Source organism: Pituophis catenifer, unplaced genomic scaffold (assembly GCF_029215685.1).
Source record: "Pituophis catenifer annectens isolate HBS135680 unplaced genomic scaffold, rPitCat1.0.hap2 SCAF_2, whole genome shotgun sequence".
NCBI classification, from domain to species: Eukaryota; Metazoa; Chordata; class Lepidosauria; order Squamata; family Colubridae; genus Pituophis; species Pituophis catenifer.
Genome location: NW_027256882.1, coordinates 180,250,722 through 180,272,980, shown reverse-complemented (window position 1 = coordinate 180,272,980; position 22,259 = coordinate 180,250,722). Strand labels below are relative to the sequence as shown.

General features: G+C 44.6%; 1 protein-coding gene across 1 annotated transcript in view; it reads left to right on the top strand.

Moving 5' to 3' along the window:
• Positions 1–22,259, top strand: part of LOC139312977 (ophiophagus venom factor) — a 117,662-nt gene that overhangs the window by 22,943 nt on the left and 72,460 nt on the right. The window contains exons 12-20 of the mRNA XM_070938223.1: positions 2,900–3,109; positions 3,233–3,427; positions 3,651–3,812; positions 3,909–4,038; positions 7,417–7,491; positions 9,439–9,639; positions 11,619–11,730; positions 17,608–17,693; positions 17,804–17,943. Of these exons, the coding sequence (XP_070794324.1) occupies positions 2,900–3,109; positions 3,233–3,427; positions 3,651–3,812; positions 3,909–4,038; positions 7,417–7,491; positions 9,439–9,639; positions 11,619–11,730; positions 17,608–17,693; positions 17,804–17,943 (1,311 nt within the window). The remainder of the gene's footprint in view (positions 1–2,899; positions 3,110–3,232; positions 3,428–3,650; positions 3,813–3,908; positions 4,039–7,416; positions 7,492–9,438; positions 9,640–11,618; positions 11,731–17,607; positions 17,694–17,803; positions 17,944–22,259) is intronic.

The following is a 22,259-nucleotide window of genomic DNA, read 5'->3' as shown; positions in this document are numbered from 1 at the left end:
AGTAAATTGTTTTAATATTGGCTTTTTAGTGTTACAGACAACTGAGAGTTTGGGATTTGGTAGATTATTGAGTAACCTTTTGACTCATTAAAATGAGACAAAATGCTTCAACAGGGAAAAATAAGTGTATTTCAAAAAGAAATATTATTGATGTTTTCATGTATTCATGAAGCTATAACAAAGAACCACAGGGAGATAAAGGATTTGATAGATGATATAGTTGTGAGACCAGAAAATGTTCAGCAAATGACAATGAAAAATGAACAGGAAACACAGGAAATAGAGGGCAAAACAGAAAAAACAGAGGAAAGGATAGAGCAGATAAAGCAACAAATGAACCAAAAAAACAAGGAGAAGAAAGAGATAATTAAAATGGATGAAATAGATCAGATTTCAGGCAGATTATACATTAAGAGATAAAAAAATATAACTGGATAAACAGAAAGACATTCCTGAAGTGAGGATAGAGACACTAATAGGTGTAGTGAAGGTTTGGCAATGAGAGGTAGAGGTAGAAAAAGAGGAAACATTTAGATCAAATATGAATGATGCATGGAGATACAAAATTCCAAGGGTGGAGTATGGAAAATATGCCAAAAAATCAACAAGAATTGAAATGCTAAAATGGGCAAGAGATGATGGATAGAAATAGAATACCTATTAATATAAGATTTGTACTAACAAGAATTAGAAGAGATAGAAGAGATAGAAATTAGAAAGGGGGAAAATATTATTATGTATATACCTATATAATATTGTAAAATCAGTATGTGGATGAAAAGATCAGAAGTTGAAAGATGATTGTATTATGTACACTTAAACAACATTATCGTGGTTATTCATATTGTGTATTAAAATACTGAATAATTAAATAATGAAGGATTATATACATGGTGGAGCAAATACTAAACTGTTAATAATTTTAATTGTAATAATTATAATGTTATGATGATGTGAGTATCATTAAAGTAATTAAGATCGATATTAATTATTAATTAATTATCAATATTAATGTCAACTCACAAAGCATCCCTGGCCTGCTCTTGAGTTGCCATAGGCAAGGGGGATGGGAAAATGAACTTGCAGCTATGGCAAAGCAGCGCGGCAGCCAAAAACAAAAGCACATTCCAGACATATCTCTGTCAAGGCTGTCTCCCAGGATTATCCACAGTGGCCTGAGGGGAGTGATCTCTACAACCCATGAAATTGCTCTGTTGGTGAATGTGACTGATGACACACCCTGGGTGGAGGGGGAAAACGGGGTCAAGCCTAGGCCTTAAATTACATGGGGTCAGAGTTGGCTTCACTTGGAACATGCCAACATGAAGTTCCTAATAAATAACTGGAATAAATCACTATTATTTGGTATCAAAATTAATGATACCCAGATGCCACACTGTTCATGTATTCAATACATACATACATACATACATACATACATACATACATACATAAAAAAAATAATAAAATAATAAATAAAAAATAATAAAAAATAATAACAGTTGCGTCCCTTTCCAGATCAGGACTCGTTACGCACAGTCACTCATGCCCTCGTCACCTCTCGTCTGGACTATTGTAATGCTCTCTACATGGGGCTCCCCTTGAGGTGCACCGGAGGCTCCAACTGGTGCAGAGTGCGGCCGCGCGGGTGGTTATGGGAGCAACATGGAGCTCCCATGTAACACCTCTCCTGCGTGAGCTGCACTGGCTCCCGGTGGTCTTCCGGGTGCGCTTCAAGGTTCTGGTTACCACCTTTAAAGCGCTCCATGGCTTAGGACCTGGTTATTTACGGGACCGCCTACTACCATCAACAGCCTCCCACCGACCAGTACGCTCCCACAGAGAGGGGCTCCTCCAGGTGCCGTCGGCCAAACAATGTTGGCTGTCGGCCCCTAGGGGGAGAGCCTTCTCTGTGGGGGCACCGACGATCTGGAATGAGCTCCCCCCAGAGATACGGAGGATTCCGGATCTGCGTACCTTCCGCCGCGAGTTGAAGACGCTTTTATTTCATCAAGCTGGCCTCGCCTAAATCTTCTCCCTTTTAAGTGTAAATTTTAAATTTTTAATGTATTTTAAAATTATGGGTATTTTAAATTATGGGTATTAATTCAGCCAAATTTATTTAATTCATTTTATTCGATTTTAAATTTTGTATTTCTATGTGTTTTATTTCATGGCTGTGCACCGCCCTGAGTCCTTCGGGAGTAGGGCGGTATAGAAATTCAATAAAATAAATAAATAAATAAATAAATAAATAAATAAATAAATAAATAAATAAATAAATAACTAGGGGTGATATGATAGTAGTATTCCAATATTTGAGTAGGCTGCCATAAAGAGGGAAGGTCAATCTATTTTCTAAAGCCCCAGTAGGCAAGACAAGAAGCAATGGATGGAAATTGAACAAAGAGGGAATCAACCTATAATTAAGGAGAAACTTCCTGGCAGTAAGAACAATCAACCAGTGGAACAACTTGCCTTCAGAAGTTGAGGGTGCACCAATGCTAGAGGCTTTTAAGAAGGGAGTGGACAATGATTTGTCAAAAATGGTATAGGATCTCCTGCTTGAACAGGAGGTTGGACTATAAGACCTTCAAAATCCCTTCCAATTCTGTTATTTTGTTATTCAATACATGTGTCCCCTCCCCAAATCCCAGTGACAGTATAGCATTTGCTACATTCATAGTAACATGGAGTTCTTTTTTCCCCCTGAAAGACATCAAGAATCATATCAAAAGATCTCAGATTTTTTTTATGAAAACAGGGTGCCAGCCAGTTCCTTTGTAACCATTACTGTACTCTTTCAGCAGTCTTCATGTGGACATCACTAAGTGCCAGCCTTAAAAGGAGTCATAGTTGCTTCCTAATTAGGTTACTGCTTTGTATGTACCCTGTCTAGGTTAGAACCAACCATGGAGACCTCCCAAGAGAACGCCAGGCAACAAAGTCCATGACAGCCACAGCCTACCAAACCCAGGGAGGATCTGGAAACTATCTTCATGTAGCCATTACATCTGCAGAGATTAAGCCCGGAGATAATTTACCTGTCAATTTCAATGTGAGGGGCAATGCAAATTCGCTGAACCAGATCCAATATTTCACATACCTCGTAAGTATTATAGATTTGGAGGAAATCCAGGGGCTGCATTTCAATTCATATTGTAGCCTTGAAGCCACTGGCTTAATCTATCATTTCTAACCTTTCCATTAATCAGTATTTGTTCACCCTCAGATATTGACTAAGGGGAAGATTTTCAAGGTTGGCAGGCAACCCAAGGGAGCTGGGCAGAATCTGGTGACCATGACTCTGCGTATCACTCCAGATCTCATCCCTTCCTTCCGGTTTGTGGCTTACTACCAAGTGGGAAACCATGAAATTGTGGCTGATTCTGTCTGGGTGGATGTGAAGGATACCTGCATGGGAACGGTAAGTCAGCCTTCCCAGTACCCTTCTTAGCAGTCATGGGAAACACCTTATTATAGCTGCATCAGAAGTGCATAAATCAGATGTGCTTATTTTAAAGCATTTTCATGGTATTTTCATAAGACATTTATTTCTGTTCAGATAGAGAAAGCCAACTATTTTTCCTTGAATTGACATTTTTTCTGTCTGTTAGAGACATGAGCTGTTCTTTGCTTTGTATAAACAGTTGGTTGTGAAAGGAGCATCTTCCAGAGACAATAGAATACAACAGCCAGGAGCTAAAATGAACATCAAATTGGAAGGAGATCCAGGTGCTCGGGTCGGTCTTGTGGCTGTGGACAAGGCAGTATATGTCCTCAATGATAAATATAAGATTAGCCAAGCTAAGGTAAGGCCAGACATTTCTTAAGCTACACTCAGCTTTCAAGGGGTTTCCGATTTACGGTACTGAAGAGGAACATTTTTTTCCTGTGATCTGCACTAGATATGGGACACAATAGAAAAGAATGACTTTGGCTGTACAGCTGGCAGCGGCCAGAATAATCTGGGTGTGTTTGAAGATGCTGGACTGGCTCTGACAACCAGCACTAATCTCAACACCAAAGAGAGATCAGGTATTTTGGGGATGAATGCTAATGTCTGGTAGATGGCAGAGGTTTTCCAATCTATTTATAAGCCAAGAGAAGAGCATTTGCTCCATCAAACACTACTGGCATCATATGGGAATCAATGGGGCATTTGCCCAGGTTCACCTGGTACGCCAGTTGCGCCCCTACTTGGACCATGATGCCCTACGCACAGTCACTCATGCACTTGTCACCTCCCGTATTAACTACTGCAATGCTCTCTACATGGGGCTGCCCTTGAAGACCACTCGGAGGCTTCAGCTGGTGCAGAATGCAGCCGCGCAGGTAGTGATGGGAGTGTCGAGACACTCCCATGTTACACCTCTCCTGCGTGACTTGCATTGGTTGCCTGTTGCCCTCCGGGTGAGATTCAAGGTGCTGGTGATTACCTATAAAGCCCTACATGGCTTAGGCCCGGGATATTTGGCGGATCATCTGCAGCCAGCAACAGCTTCCCATCACCCTGTATGTTCCCACGGGGAGGGCCTACTCAGGGTGCCATCGGCCAGACAGTGTCGGCTGTCTACTCCCAGGGAGAGAGCTTTCTCTGTGGGTGCACCCATCCTTTGGAATCAACTCCCTCTGGAGCTCCGGGTGGCCCCCAACCTTCGCTCTTTCTGCCGTGGCCTGAAAACGTGGCTATTTCACCTGGCCGCCCTGGACTGATGGGGGTTTTAATAGACTTTTATTATTATTATTATTATTATTATTTATTGAATTTGTATACTGCCCTACTCCCGAAGGACTCAGGGCGGTGAACAGCCAGATAAAATACATATAATACAAATGTTAAAAAAGCATAAAATACAATTAAATAATTGGCCCAGAAAACGAAATTTAAAACACCCCAAATTCATAAAAAAAATTGAAAATTGAAAAATTTTAAAATTTTAAAAAGTTTAAAAGAGAGGTTAGGCCAGGCCGGCCTGCTGGAAAAGAAATGTTTTGATGGCACGGCGAAAACTGCGCAGGTCCAGGATCCTCCGTATCTCCGGGGGGAGCTCGTTCCAGATGGCGGGCGCCCCCACAGAGAAGGCTCTCCCCCTGGTGGCTGCCAGTCGACATTGTTTGGCCGATGGCACCCTGAGGAGCCCCTCTCTATGGGAGCGTACTGATCGGTGAGAGGCTACTGGTGGCAGAAGGCGGTCTCATAAATACCCCGGTCCTAAGCCATGGAGCGCTCTAAAGGTGGTAACCAAAACCTTGAAGCGCACTCGGAAGACCACCGGGAGCCAGTGCAGCTCGCGCAGGAGGGGAGTCACATGGGAGCACCCCATCGTTCCCATAACCACCCGCGCGGCCACATTCTGGACCAGCTGGAGCCTCTGGGTGCTCCTCAAGGGGAGCCCCATGTAGAAAGCATTGCAGTAGTCCAGGCGGGAAGTGACGAGGGCATGAGTGACCGTATTTAACGAGTCCCGATCCAGAAAGGGACGCAACTGGTGAATCAGGCGAACCTGATAAAATGCCCTCCCAGCCACAGCCGTCAAGTGCTCTTCTAAAGACAGCTGTGAGTCCAGGAGGACTCCCAAGTTGCAAGCCCTCTCCGTGGGGGCCAATGACTCGCCCCCAATAGTCAGCGATGGCACCAACTGACTATATCGGGATGTCGGAAACCACAGCCACTCGGTCTTGGATGGATTGAGCCTGAGTCTGTTCCTCCCCATCCAGATCCGTACAGCCTCCAGGCACCGGGAAATCACTTCAAGGGCATCATTGGGGTGGTCCGGGTGGAGATGTACAGCTGGGTGTCATCAGCGTACTAGTGGTACTTCACCCCGAAACCACGGATGATCTCACCCAGCGGCTTCACATAAATGTTGAACAGATGGGGCAAGAGGACCGACCCTTGTGGCACCCCACATACAAGGGGCCTCGGGGTCGACCTCTGCCCCCCTGCCAACACTGACTGCCACCGGTCGGAGAGGAAGGAGGAGAACCACCGCAACACGGTGCCTCCCACCCCTAGCTCTTCCAGCCGGTGCAGCATGATACCATGGTTGATGGTATCAAAAGCCGCTGAGAGGTCTAATAGGACCAGGACAGAGGAGCAACCCCTGTCCCGAGCCCTCCAGAGATCATCAACCAATGCAACCAATGCCGTTTCCATGCTGTACCCAGGCCTGAAGCCCGACTGGAACGGATCCAGATTAACTGGGTTTTATTGAATTTTTGTTAATTTTAACCTGGATTTTTTGTTTTAATGGTTTGTTTGCTTTGTTTTAATTGTTGTGAGCCGCCCCGAATCCATTGGAGATAGGGCGGCATACAAGTTCCATTAAATAAATAAATAAATAAATTCACAAGGCCCAAAGCAAATAGTCAAGTCTCACTGCAGAGTCACTTGGTTGAGATGAGCAGTTTAGAAATTAATTAATTAATTGAGCAAATAAGCAAAATGTATTGTTATCGGTGTGTACTGGAGGAACTGCCTCCAGAAAATAGTAGAAGAAACTCCAGCAGACAAAAAGATTCATTCATATTTATACATTTCAGAAAAGAGGAGAAAATGATAGAGTCATATATACACATAAGAAATAAATGATGTAAATATAAATATTCATAATTAACAAACATCTAGTTACTGCTACATTCAAGAAAGAATGATTGCCTTAATAAAAGAAACAGATCAGTTCGGTTGCCATAGAAATCTTGGTCAGGCTTGCAGAGAACCAGGCACTTCAGGGTTACCTTTTTCATGTGCCAATTAGCACACATTCCTTTTACGTTTCTCTTTTGCTAAAATGTCCCACTCCTCTAAGGATTTGTTTTCCTCGCACCTGAAAAGTATGTTTCAGTGTCTGAAGCACAGAATATTGGCCACTGAGTTCTTGAACTGCATGCAATGATCCCAACATCTTTTACCAAATGATTACTCAAATTGTAGGGCAAATTCCAGATCACTGTTTCTAAGGATGATTCTAGAGGAGAGTTATAGTGCAGGCATCCTACTTTATTCCTATGGTTTTAGGAGGGATCCACTCTAATCCTCCACTGGTATTTTCAGCAAAACATGAAAAAGCTGGAGATGCTCTTTGACCTTCAACTGTGAGCCCCTCAACTCAGACCCAATGAAGAGTTGAGCTATGCTTTCTTCCTTACTGCAGCTTCCCAGCACTAAAGTGAACTTTCTATGAGCTGCTTTGGATCTATTGGATATAGATCCAAATAACACATAATTAACGCTTCAGACTGCATTCCCAAACTATTTTAAATAGGAGAAAGTCCCACAGAAGGCAGCAGAACTCCCTTACTCCCTTACTGTAAACCGATTGTAAAATTAATCTTCACAGGAATTAGTGCTGAACGCTATCTTCTTACTTTAAAGAATAATTGTTCCTACCTCTTCTCCCCTGCCTCGTTCAGATGCAAAGTGTCATCAGCCTGCAAATCGGAGGCGTCGACGCTCTGTTTTGCTGCTTGACAGCAAGGCAAGCAAAGGTATGTGAAAAATAATGAAGTTTCTGTTTGCATTTATTGAATCAGTCAGGAAATGGACAAAGGAATAGAAGATTATCCCTCTTTCCTTTCTTTCTCAAGCAAGAGGGTAGAAAATTAATAACTTCTATTAAATAGGATCATTCTTAACTTATCAATAACTTTGAGTGCTTGAATTCTGAGTGCAATGGGGGAGTACTTAAATGGCCCAATAGTTTAATGTCGAATCTACAGTAACTGGTTCCAGCTAAAGAGATTACATTTGATAGACAAAATTTTTAAGCATTGTTTTTTGAGTGTTCTCGGATCGCAGCACTGGTCAAGAATTGTTCTTGGTGAGGAGGAAGTAATGGCCAGTGAACTACAAGCAGCCCCCAAACCAGGAGCATCTGTGGGAATGCCTGTATATCAACATGGCAATTCCAACTGAACAATCAAAGCTCCACCCCTTTTATATGTTTGGGGCTTCAACCATCCCCTTCCTAAAGACATCCATGCCCCAAAGCCTTTTTTGCAACTTATGAATCACCAGGACCACAAAAAAACAACAGCAGAACACCCAGAACTGATGTCCTTTATTTCAGGAGAAAGCGAAGAATAAATCTGTTTAACCGTATAGTAAGCTTAAAACACAGATTGTGGATTTATAAATGTAACTTAAAAAACCACATTCTGCCCTGTACTACGGGTTTCAAATATTTTTACTACCAGTTCTGTGGGTGTGGCTTGGTGGGCATGGCAGGGGAAGGATACTGTAAAATCTCCATTTCCTCCCGATCAGCTGGGACTCGGGAGGCAGAGAATAGATGGGGGCAGGGCCAGTTAGAGGTAGTATTTACCGGTTCTCCAAACTACTCAAAATTTCTGCTACCAGTTCTCCAGAACTGGTTAGAACCTGCTGAAACCCACCTCTGCTGTACTGGTGATATAATTAATTATTTGCTTAATTTCAAAAAATAATAAATAGTACAAAGTAAAATAAAATGTCTATACCTAGAGAGATCAGTAAAGCTCCTATGAAAGGGCCAGAATTTAGTGGACAAAGAAATGTTCTGCAGGCAGGTGTTGAACTGGAAACCTTCAAAGAGCCTTGAGGGTAAATTATTATTATTACTTTTGCCTGTTCTGCCTACTCTCCTATTATTACTTTTACCTGTTATGAGAGGGGGAGAATTTTGTTGAAGAATAATTGTATTAACTGTTTTTAATTTTAATTACATTGAAATACAAATTAAGTGAAATGAATTGGGTTTCTTCTCGGTTTACTCAGTAGTTTTTAGGAGCGTCCCCCCCCCCCGCATGCCATCCAAAGACCAAGGGGAGCTCTGACCCTGGAAGATGTTGCCCAGGGTCAGTGCAGAACAACCAGCAGCATGAGAAGCTGGCCATGCCTCTCAGCTAGAAATGAACTGGGGCCACCATCTTCCTCAAGCAGACCCCAATCCCTTCCCCTGCCCAAGGGACCTAAACAAGGCGCATACTCTGGAATTGTTATTTGGACTCCTCTGTATGCAAGGTTGCAGGACGGCTTGGTTGAAAGAAGAGGGATAACTAAAGAAAAGGGCCTCTAGGTGATTTAAAACCCATGTTTTTTCCAGGAGCTGTTGATGGCTTACTCAGGCCTCCTGGTAGCACCAAGAATGCTCCATTTAAGAGTTTGAGATACATTGCAACATTTGACTGATTTTCAAAAACAGAAGATAAGTTTGAATGTTCTGGCAAAACTGCAGATGCAGTAATAAGCCATAAAGCTTATTACTTGCGCACTAATAACTACAGTAGTGAAAAGTCAAAGGATGCTCAGCTGTTCCTTCCAACTGTCTGGGACAAGATAAAAAACTAACTCATTTGATTAATTTATGTAGATATTCATTGTCTCTTGTTTCTCTTTATGCCTATGACTATGAGAAATAGGATTGTCTAATGTTTCACAAATTTTCCATATTTTAGTGTCGCAGTTTCAGGATCAAGACCTGCGTAAATGCTGCGAAGATGGCATGCATGAGAACCCCATGGGGTACAGTTGTGAAAAGCGTGCAAAATACATCCAGGAGGGAGATGCTTGTAAGGCCGCCTTCCTTGAATGCTGTAACTACATCAGAGGGATCCGAGATGAAAAGAAACGGGAGAACGAGTTGTTTCTGGCAAGAAGTAAGTAGCAGGTTCTGGGATTATTGAAAGAAAGGAACATTTAATTTTTTTTTTTATTAAATTTGTATACCGTCCTATTCCCGAAGGACTCAGGGCGGTGAACAGCACAGGATAAAACATATAGAATACAAAAATTTAAGAGCAGAAGTAAAATCGAATTAAATCAATTTAGCCCAAGACAAATTTAAAATCCCAGGTTAAGAACAAATTAAAATTTACATTAAAATTTACATTAAAAAGAGAATGGGAGAGGTTAGGCCAGACCAGCCTGGTGAAATAAAAAGGTCTTGAGAGCGCGGCGGAAGGTGCGTAGATCCGGGATCCTCCGTATCTCCGGATAGTAGTTCCAGATAGTAAGTGCCCCCAGAGAAGGCTCTCCCCCTGGGGGCCGCCAGCCGACATTGTTTGGCCGACGGCACCCGGAGGAGTCCCTCTCTGTGAGAGTGTACCGGCCAGTAGGAGGCCGTTTGCAGCAGCAGGCGGTCCCGTAAATAACCAGGCCCTAAGCCATGGAGCGCTCTAAAGGTGGTAACCAAAACCTTGAAGCGCACCTGGAAGACCACCGGGAGCCAGTGCAGCTCACGCAGGAGAGGTGTTACATGGGAGCACCACATCGCTCCCATAACCACCCGCGTGGCCGCACTCTGCGCCAGTTGGAGCCTCCAGGTGCTCCTCAAGGGGAGCCCCATGTAGAGAGCATTACAGTAGTCCAGGCGGGAAGTGACGAGGGCATGAGTGACCATGTTTAAGGAGTCCCGATGCAGAAAGGGACGCAACTGGCAAATCAGGCGAACCTGATGGAAAATCCTCCCGGTCACGGCTGTCAAGTGCTCTTCTAAAGACAGCCGTGAATCCAGGAGGACACCCAAGTTGCGAATCCTCTCCGTGGGGCCAGCGATTCGCCCCCGATAGTCAGCGATGGCGTCAACTGACTATATCGGGACGTCGGAAACCACAGCCACTCAGTCTTGGACGGGTTGAGCCTGAGCCTGTTCCTTCCCATCCAGATCCGCACGGCCTCCAGGCACCAGGACATCACTTCAAGGGCATCTTTGGGGTGGTCTGGTGTTTCTAGATGTTCACAGATCTATTTTTTAATTATTTTTTCCAATATTTTCCCAGGTATTGATGTTAGTCTGATTGGTCTGTAGTTTTGTTTTTTTTCTTTTTTTTTTCTTTTTTGAAGATGGGAACCATATCAGCTCTTTTCCAATCCTCTAATAGTTCCCCAGTGCAAATGCTTCCAGTAAATTCAAGGCAACCATAATCTTTGTAAAACAAAATTTTGTAGTTTTTCTCTTGTGGCACAGTTAATTCAACAACACTGTTTATAATACCATTATATATAGGCAAAAATTATCTTTTTTGGGGGAGGGATAATTTTAAAAATTTTCCTGTAATAAGTAATTCTACAAAAATGTGCAGCCTTAACTTTGCAAAAAGAAATCTGACTTTTTTTTTTTGTTCTTTCTTAAGTTTGGAGTTAATGAAAAAAGAAATAGAAAAGTAAATCCAGTTCTTCACATGTTTAAAAGGAAATAAAGAACTAAAATAAAATCTGGAAACCACATGTCCCAGCTGCACTAACCCAAGTAACTTCTTGCTTTGTTGCACTCAGCTGAGTAACTTTTTGCTTTAATTTTTGTGCATCAAGATGTGCTCTTCAACTGGAGGCTGTAGCATTTTTTTTTTAAATCCCTTGGGCATGTGGCATCCTCAGTTCTCACTTGGGCATGGAGCATGGTGGGGGATGGTTTCACTGGAGCTTAACTGTTTAACGGCTGAACTCCTTGACTGGTCAATCTCTCAACTGGGAGTCAAAGACAGCCTGCAGCAGCAGCAGGTTATTCAGGACCTTTGTAGGACATGTCCGTTCATGGTCACCAACTCCACTCAATTTATCAAATACTTAATTAACAAATTAACTAAGTGTAGTTAAAGAAATAATACATTATACTAATTTGCCTTCTATTTTCCAGATGATAATGAAGGTGGCTTCACAAAAGATGAGGATATCACCACAAGGTCCAATTTTCCTGAGAGTTGGTTGTGGCAAACTGAGGAACTGCCCAAACGTCCTAACAGTAAAGGGTACTGGAGTTCTGCTGTTTATATTAGCCCACTTTTCAGTTGAAATGTAAATTTAATGATTGCAAAATTTATACAGGAATGGGGCAGTGTCTCTTCCAAGAGGAATCAATCAGTAAATGTCCTGAGTGAAACTTGGGGTTTATTTTTGACCTCCATTAAAAGAGAAAAGCTTTTGTTCATTTCTATGGAAGTGACTTGTCAGTCAGTCTGTTCTTTATTATGGTCAATGAACAGAATTCCATTTTAAAAAGGTAGACATTAAAACTTACAACATAAAAAATATGCAACACTAATTAAATAATCAATATGATTGATTACAGTGTGTTTTACAAACAATAAAACAAAATTTTACAATATTGTCCCTAAAATAAATCTGACTTACCCAGAAATTTAGCTTATAAGGAAATTTAAGGCATGGTCATGTGTTTTTCTAAAATCAGCAGTGTATCAATATATGGATTGTATTTTCAATTGCCTCTTTGCCACGAGGACAAAGTCTTTAAAAATAAGGGATTTACCAAACTTTCTTACAGGAATACCTGGGGGAAATGTCTAAAATGTGCTAAGGTTTAGGCTGTTCTAAATTTAAAGATGACTATTTAGTTTTAATATCTTGCTGGTTTTAAAAAATGAAAACTGGCTGTTTTAAAAAACCATCTTTAGGGAGGACTGACAAATGTAATTGTCTTTCTGCATCCATAATTGGTTGTTTAAGGCTTCATACATCCTGCTTAAATTTGCATCATTCTCTGAAAAGTCATGAATTCTGATACATGAATCTTAGCCAAGTTGATCCAGAGTTATCAGCCAGGATCAAAGGACCTACCGTAGGTCGACTGGGAAAAACAACAGTAGTTTCAACCAAATAGAGATATACATTGGCATATGCTGTTTTCCCCTTCTCACACCACTTCACACTGAAGGACCCCATTAGCAGCAATAATGCATCTTTCCTCTTGGGTTCTACTATATGGAGCACAGTAGAAGGACCAAGAAATGGTAGTTGTGGAGAAAGCTGCTTTTCAGCTCTTGCCACTTGGACTAGACCAGTGGTGGGATTCTGGGGGTTCTAGGGGGTTTGGCCGAACCCTTTATTAAACTGCTGGCTCGCCCCGCCCCTTGCCCCGCCCCTCCGCACTACTATTTATTCCCAATAAATGGGACGAGCGAGGCAGCAATTTAACAAACGGTTCGGTGTTTTTTTGTAATTTATTGGCCCCGCAGCACACCGAACCCTTTGTTAAATTGCTGGCTCGCCCGCCCCTCGCCCCGCCCCGCCTCCCACCCGCGTGGCGCCAGCTTACCGTAGCCAGGGGTAGGCAATTGTGGCTCTTTTACAACCTGTGGACTTCAACTTCCAGAATTCCTGATACAGCTTGGCTGTCTCAGGAATTCTGGGAGTTGAAGGCCACAGGTTGTAAAAGAGCCACAATTGCCCACCCCTTCCCTAGCCTGACATCCGCTGCCTGGGATCCACGTGGGCTGCCACGTGGTTCCCCACCAGCTCCGGATGCAAGAGAGCAGGATGGAGGAAGCAGCTTCCACCTTCACTCACCCTCACTCTCTGATCTGTTGGATTGCCGGGCGTTCGCTTACCCCACCCACTCCCAATCTATTGCTGCCTCCGGAGTCCCAGCTGATGACTAGAGGAAAAAAAACTTCAAATTCTTGCCGCGGGGCTTCAAAGGGCCGCCCTAGAGCCAGTGGTGCAGCCGAACCGTTTGTTAAATTGCTGGCTTGCCCCGCCCCTCCGCACCACTATTTATTGCCAATAAATAGTGGTGGGCGAGGGGTGGGGGAGCCAGCAATTTAACAAATAGTTCGGTGTTTTTTTGAAATTTTATTGGCCCACGGAGCTTCAGCATAGGCTAATTAGCCCCTTGATTCTATCGGCCTCCCGGCTCTCAGCTGATTTATCTCAGCTGTTTTGCTCAGGGCTCTTCTGCTTCCTTGCAAAGAGTCCTGGAGCAGATTTTTTTTCCCTTAGCTCTGCTGAAACACGAAACTGAAACTGCTTTGCTGTTGCTGCAAGGTTGGAAAATTAGGCAGGCAGAATTCTTTTCTTTTTCCTCACCAAAAAAGGTAGGTGCAAACAATGGGAAATTTAGGGAAAAAGAGGAGAGTTCAGGATTTTAAAACACAAAAGAAAAAAAGCTCTATTTAACTAGGGAATTGTAATAATTGAGATACTATTAATTGTATATTTCTGAAAGCAGAAATGGTTAAGTTGTGGTTTGGAGGAATATATGGGGGAAATTATTTGGTTTATTATTATTGGTAAATATAATTAATTGATTTGTAAGAAATTGGATTGCATGGAAATAATTGGAATATTCATGTTCATGTTGATTAATATACAAAAAAGGTAGTTATATAACTAATTGATTTATATTAAAATGTTGAATTTATATTAAACAACTAATAATACATAATTAACCAATGTGAGGATGGATATAAAAATAGATGACAATGGGAAGGGGTATAATAGGGGGTAATACAGGGGGCCAGAGGTCGACCTCAAGGCCTCTCATCTGTGGAGTGCCGCAGGGATCGGTCCTCTCGCCCCTTCTGTTCAACATTTATGTAAAGCCGCTGGGCGAGATCATCCGTGGCTTCGGGGTGAGATACCACCAGTACGCTGATGACACCCAGCTGTACATCTCCACCCCAGGCCACCCCAATGATGCCCTTGAAGTGATGTCCCAGTGCCTGGAGGCTGTGCGGATCTGGATGGGGAGGAACAGGCTCAAGCTCAACCCTTCCAAGACTGAGTGGCTGTGGCTCCCGGCATCCCGATATAGTCAGTTGACTCCATCACTGACTATTGGGGGCGAGTCGTTGGCCCCCACAGAAGGGGCTCGCAATCTGGGAGTCCTCCTGGATATGCAGCTGTCCTTGGAGGAACATCTGACAGCTGTAACCAGGGGGACCTTTTGTCAGGTTCGCCTGATTCACCAGTTGCGGTCCTTTCTTGATCGGGATTCCCTGTGCACAGTCACTCATGCCCTCGTCACCTCTCGCCTTGACTACTGCAACGCTCTCTACATGGGGCTCCCCTTGAAGAGCACCCGGAGGCTCCAACTGGTCCAGAATGCAGCAGCGTGGGTAGTGATGGGAGCAGCATGGCGCTCCCATGTAACACCGCTCCTGCGCGAGCTGCACTGGCTCCCAGTGGTCTTCCGGGTGCGCTTCAAGGTGCTGGTTATCACCTTTAAAGCACTCCATGGCATCGGGCCTAGCTATCTTCGAGACCGCCTGCTGCTACCGACGACCTCCCATTGTCCCGTGCGCTCCCACAGAGGGGAGGGCCTTCTCTGTGGGGGCACCTACCCTCTGGAATCAGTTGCCCCCAGAGATATGGAGAATCCAAGACCTTAGTGCCTTCCGCCGTGCCCTTAAAACCCACTTTTTCCAGCAAGCCGGGCTGGCTTAAGAAGAAATTTTAAATGTTTTAATTGGTTTGTATTTTTAATTTTGGGCCAAATTTATATATATTTTAATTGTTTTTTAATATTTGTATTTTATGTTTTTTAATTCCGGCTGTACACCGCCCTGAGTCCTCAGGGAGAAGGGCGGTATATATATAAATTTAAAATAAAAAATAAAATAAAATAATATAGAATAGAAGGGAAAAATTGAATTTGATTAAGATTAGAGATGAGGATGAAGGGTAATATTGGTTTTTTACAAAAATAGATGAGGAATAAATATGGCAAAAAGGAAATATAGAAATTGTAAATTTAATTGAAATGACTAAACACTGTTTAAATTTGTGAACCGGCCAAATACTCTGTTCAAAGAAAATACATTGTATGTTTGTATGTGTGTTTCTAATTATTGTTATTTATTCATATTTGTTCTCTTTTATTCTTTAAAGTTTAGCAATTCATTCTTTATCTTAATATCTTTATGTTTGTTTGGGGTTGGCTTTCTTCCCTTTCATCTTTTTTATTGTACAGCAATCTTTCTCCTCAAACCTACCACCTCTCTCTTTTCTTTTCTTTCCTTCTTACTTGCTCTTCCTCCCCCTCTTCTTCTCCTCCCTACTTCCTCTTCCTTTCTCCTTCTCCTCCTCTCTTCCTCCCTCTCTTACCCTCCCTCCTACTCTAATTTCCCTTCCCTTCCTTCATCACTCTCTATTGCTGTATCCTTTTATGCATATGGACTACTCAGAGGGCTGAAAAAGTTATTTCTGACTGGTCCTCGCACTTTTGACCAGTCCTCGAATTTACGACTGTCCTCACATTTTACGTTTTTGCCCTATCTTGTCACCATGGTGAAGAGAAGCAGTTGTGAAATGAGTGACATGGTTGTTAAGAATGCTACAATGGGCATAAATGATGACCAGTCATAAGTGCGAAGACCGGTCAAAAGTGCGAGGACCTGTCAGAAATCACTTTTTTCAGCCCTCTGGGTAGTCTTTTTGTGCATATGGACTACTCAGAGGGCTGAAAAAGTTATTTTTGACTGGTCCTCGCACTTTTGACCAGTCCTCGAACTTACGACTGTCCTCACATTTTACGTTTTTGCCCTATCTTGTCACCATGGTGAAGAGAAGCAGTTGTGAAATGAGTGACATGGTTGTTAAGAAAGCTGCACGGGCATAAATGTGAGGATGGTCATAAGTGTGAGGACCAGTCAAAAGTGCGAGGCCCAGTCAGAAATGACTTTTTTCAGCCCTCTGAGTAGTCCCTATGCACATAGCCATGCCCACCCGGTCACATGATGAGCTAGCCACGCCTACACAGTCACGTGACCAGCTAGCCACACCCACACAGTCACATGATTGCCAAGCCACACCCCCAACTAAACCACGCCCACAGAACCTGTTGTTAAAAAAATTGAATCCCACCACTGGACTAGACCAGTTTGTTTTGCATCATCTCCCATCACAGGGCAACTTTGGAAGCTGTCAGTAGAACCTTGAAAGAAATGTAGATAAAGGAAATGTGACAGTGAGTCACCTTGAAGTTGATTTCAAAGTTATGAATAGGTAGTTGATGATCCAGCAGCAAGCAAATTGCATTGTTATATCTATTTCCTATCTATTTCCCCTTCAAAATAAATGAGTATTTTATTATGAAACCCCACTGTCACAAACATAGAATTTAATGAGGAAAGTAATTGATGACAACTTCAATTTGCAACTCATTTATGTTTCCCACTGATTCTGAGATATTTTGGAACAAAGTGCCTGTATGATTGATAGCTCTAGGAATTTTCTACCTGGTATTAGCTTCCAAATGCACACTGTAATAGTGTTGTGGCTCCGTTACCTGAGCCTGTATCATCGGCAGGAGAGAACTCCGAGAGTGAAGGAGAGGAGTTGGCAAGGCCTCCCTCTCCAGGACTCTCCTCTCTGGCAATGCCTTCAGTGTCCGCCGAAGGGCAAGAGATAGGGCCGGGCCAAGCACGTCGACGCAGCCACAGGTGGACAGTGATGAGGGTAATGAGTCTTGGCTGGATCCTCGGCAGCGTCGCAGAAATAAGCGTACGCAACAGAAGAAAAGGCGTGCCAGAGATTAGGCTGAGTCACTGGACCACACCCCACAGGGTATAAAAGGGGGTGAGGTGGCCATTCAGACTCTGTGATGGACAAAACTAACTACTATCGAGTCACATTGCATCTTTGGAAACAACATTATCGGCCTTGGATTTATTTTATGAACTGGACAATTCTTGACTGTGGGTATTTTGTTTATTGAGTAAAGTTCTTGGCAAGCAGCTACTGGGTTGCTGCCAAGCGTCTTATTGGAAGAATTGGTTGTCTGCCAGTTTATTTAACCCCCGGCTGTCTGTTTGTGTGCGTGTGTGGGACAGGGACAGAACAAATAGCTCTGCACAGGAATGATGTAACACCCTTAGTTTTTTCCCTAGGATTTCAAGCACAACAGTGTCTTTTCATCTGAAGGATTCCATCACAACCTGGGAGGTGCTGGCTGTGAGCATTACACCCACCAAAGGTAAAGAATTACAATTGATAGACAGTTGGCAGGTGTGAAAAGCACCTAAGAATTGAAGTAGAATTAACGGTTTTTTTGGGGGGGGGCTTTGCCATTGGCCTTACTTGCAGGGATCTGTGTGGCTGAACCTTATGAAATAACAGCCATGAAAGACTTCTTCATTGATCTTCGAGTACCGTATTCAGTAGTGAAGAATGAGCAGGTGGAGATTCGAGCTGTTCTGTACAACTACGCTGATGATGAAATTGAAGTAAGTTTTGAGACTGTGACAAGAGTGTGGGTTTAGAAATTAGGAAATGTGCATGACTTGTGTTGCTATCAATTCTTTGATGGGCAAACTTTATGTACTTTCAAATCTAAGCCACATCATTTTCTGACTAATAAAAAAGTGCCAGTGATGGAGGCAATGGTGGGCACATTTGGCTAAGCCTCTTTGGATCAGAGTTGCTTAAAATTTTTGTTGTCAGGACCCCTTCCCACTTTTGAACATTATGGAGGGCCCCCAAAGAGCTTTTACTCCTACGGGCTATATTTACCCATCTTTACCATATTAAAAATTGAAATTCGTGCATTTGTAGAATATTTATTTACTGAATAATATAAAAACAATAATATTTAATCCATCACATATTAACCAATAGAATATTTTTCATGAAAAAATAGCATAATAATGAAAAGAGTAACATTATTTTAAATGTGTGCAAATACCTTTACTGCCTGGCAAATAAAATGATATTGTGAGCCCCTGTGAGGGTTTTTAAAGAACCCTTCCTCAGATCACACTTTAAGAAACACTGGTTTAGATCATCATCTCTGCTCCATTTGTGTTTTCTATTGAGAAGTGCACTTATGGGGCTCAGGTATTTGGGTGGTCTTATTTGCATACATACTGAATTATTCACATAGTCCTATTTTCTATCATGATGAAGGGAAGGATGAATTGCATGATATGTATTCACCGGCTCAGCTCTTTGCCTTGCGAGACTCCCCCCTCTCGCAAGCCTGACCTTCTACGTTATCAAAGGCCTACCTCGATGAAGGGTTTTGGAACCCAGAGAGGTGGCATGCCGTGAAGAGGGGGTTGAGGGTTTTTTTATGTAAAGTTTTAACTAATTTTTAAGGGGTTCCGGGGAGGGAGGGTTGGATTAGCAGTAGGATTATGGGTATGGGGGTTAACCCACTAAGGGGAGGGCCGGGTATGGCTGTGAAGCGCGGTATGGAGGGTGGGGTGCCCGGGGTTGAGAGGGGGATTAAAGCTCATCCAGATAAAGCTTTTACTATCAGTATTGTGGGTGGGAAGGGTAGATATGGCCGAAGCAGGGGGCCATATCATGTTAGGGGAGCGCGCGCCCGCTGTCTTCGAGTGGTGGCGTGCTCCGGCCCCCAAAGCTCCACTCATTCTCCAGGTTGCGCAGATCCTCAGGGCCCTGGCCTTCGGCTGATGCTGTGCAATGCCAGGTCTGTAGTAAATAAAGCCCCCCTCATTTGTGATCTTGTCCAGGAGGGGGGAGCGGACCTGGCAGGTATTACGGAAACCTGGTTGGGCCAAGAGGGGGGGTCCCTCTCGTTGAAATGTGCCCACCAGGTTTCCGCGCATTCCATCGGCCGAGGTTGCAGGGTAGGGGGGGATAGCGGTTATCATTAAAGAAGGTCTGAGACCGAGGGAGGCCACTGTTCCTCAGATGGCCAGCTGTGAATCCCTCCTTGTGAAATGGGGTCATGGGGTTCAGATGGGTTTGTTGATCACGTACCTGGCCCCCTGCCACGTGGCAGCAGCCCTGCCCGAGCTACTCAACATCATCGCCGTGGTGGCAGTTGATACCCCTAGGTTTATGGTCATGGGGGACTTCAACTTGCCGTCCGTGGGTGAGGCGTCTGAAGTGGCTCGGGAGTTCATGGCTTCTATGACAGCCATGGACCTGACCCAGTTAATTCATGGCCCTACCCACATGGGGGGAAACACGCTGGATCTGGTTTTTGTCTCTGGACAGTGGTTGAGTGATCTTGAGATAGGGGATATAGTTACCGAGCCCTTGTCATGGTCAGATCACTCTCTCCTTCGTCTCGACCTTCAAACTGCTGCACCCCGCCACAGGGAGGCGGAGCCAGTGAGATGGTTCCGCCCCAGGTGCCTGATGGAACCTGACAGGTTCCAGATGGAGCTTGGGCCATTTCCTGAGGCTCTGACACACGCCTCGACTGGAGACCTAGTGGCCGCCTGGGATAGGGCAGCTGCTGGAGCTCTGGATCGGGTCATGCCTTTGCGGCCTCTGACCCGGCGCCGATCTCATTTGGCTCCTTGGTTCACTGAGGAGCTGAGGGAGTTGAAGCGCCAGAAAAGATGCCTAGAGAGCAGTTGGAGGGCCAGACTTTCTGAATCGGACCAGACACTGGTAAGATCTCATATTAGGAATTACCTAGTGGTGATAAAAGCAGCGAAATGTAGTTATTTTGCTGCTCTTATTGCGTCATCAGATAACCGCCTGGCCGCCCTGTTTAGGGTGACCCGCTCCCTGCTCCACCAGGAAGCGTGGGAGGACCCCTTGGAGGGTAGAGCCGAGGATTTTGTTCAGTATCTGTATGACAAAATCACTCAGATCCGGGAAGATTTGGACTCCGACTGGGTAGTCTCAGGGGGAGGGACTGGGGCAGGTCTTGAGAATGTTATCTGGGATGAGTTTGATCCTGTGACCCCTGAGGACATGTTCAGGATTCTGGGTAGACTGAACGCGACCACTTGTTTATTAGACCTGTGTCCCTCCTGGTTAGTGCTGGCTTCCCGGGAGATGATGCGAGGCTGGCTCCAGGGGATTATAAATGCTTCGTTGGGTGAGAGTGACTTCCCCGCCGCCTTGAAAGAGGCGGTGGTGAGGCCTCTCCTCAAGAAGCTTTCCCTGGACCCGGAAGTGTTGGCTAATTATTGTCCGGTCTCCAACCTTCGTTTTGTGGTGAAGGTTGTTGAGAGTGTGGTTGCGCGACAGCTCCCCCAGTACCTGGATGAAACGACGTATCTGGATCCGTTCCAGTTGGGCTTCAGGCCCGGGTACAGCACAGAAACGGCATTGGTCGCATTGGTTGATGATCTCTGGAGGGCTCGGGACAGGGGTTGCTCCTCCGTCCTGGTCCTATTAGATCTCTCAGTGGCTTTTGATACCATCGACCATGGTATCATGCTGCACCGGTTGGAAGAGTTAGGGGTGGGGGGCACTGTACTCCTTTCTCTCCGACGGGTTGCAGTCTGTGTTGGCAGGGGGGGCAGAGGTCGACCCCGAGGCCCCTCATATGTGGGGTGCCACAAGGGTCAGTCCTCTCGCCCCTTTTGTTCAACATTTATGTAAAGCCGCTGGGTGAGATCATCCGTGGTTTCAGGGTGAAGTACCACCAGTACGCTGATGATACCCAGCTGTACATCTCCACCCCGGACCACCCCAATGATGCCCTTGAAGTGATTTCCCAATGTCTGGAGGCCCTACGGATCTGGATGGGGAGGAACAGGCTCAGGCTCAACCCATCCAAGACCGAGTGGCTATGGTCTCCGACGTCCCGATATAGTCAGTTGACGCCATCGCTGACTATTGGGGGCGAATCGCTGGCCCCCACGGAGAGGATTCGCAACTTGGGTGTCCTCCTGGATTCACGGCTGTCTTTAGAAGAGCACTTGACGGCCGTGACCGGGAGGATTTTTCATCAGGTTCGCCTGATTCGCCAGTTGCGTCCCTTTCTGGATCGGGACTCCCTACACACAGTCACTCATGCCCTTGTCACCTCCCGCCTGGACTATTGTAACGCTCTCTACATGGGGCTCCCCTTGAGGAGCACCTGGAGGCTCCAACTGGCGCAGAGTGCGGCTGCGCGGGTGGTTATGGGAGCAACATGGTGCTCCCGTGTGACACCTCTCCTGCGCGACCTGCACTGGCTCCCGGTTGTCTTCCGGGTGCGCTTCAAGGTTTTGGTCACCACCTTTAGAGCGCTTCATGGCTTAGGACTTGGTTATTTATGAGACCGCCTACTATCACAAACAGCCTCCTACCGGCCGGTACGCTCTCATAGAACGGGGCTCCTCCGGGTGCCGTCAGCCAAGCAGTGTCAACTAGCGGCCTCCAGGGGGAGGGCCTTCTCTGTGGGGGCACCCACTATCTGGAACGAGCTCCCCCTGGAGATACGGAGGATCCCGGATCTGCGCACTTTCCGCCATGCTCTAAAGACCCTCCTATTCCAGCAAGCCGGCCTGGCCTAATTTTCTCCCCTTTCTTTTAAATTTTTAAATTGGAATTTTAATTTGTTTTAAATTATTGGGATTTTTTAATTGTCTTGGGCTAAATTATTTAATTTGGTTTTAATTATGTTTCTAACTTTTGTATTTATGTATTTTATTTTGTGCCTGTTCATCGCCCTGAGTCCTTCGGGAGTAGGGTGGTATATAAATTTAATAAAACAAACAAAACATAAACAAACATATGATGTATGTGTATGTGTGTTCTGTGTGTACCCCTCTTCGGTGTTTCCTTTCATGTATCACAATGATTTGCTGGTGCAGGAACAGATTTAGTAGGGAATGTGTTTGTG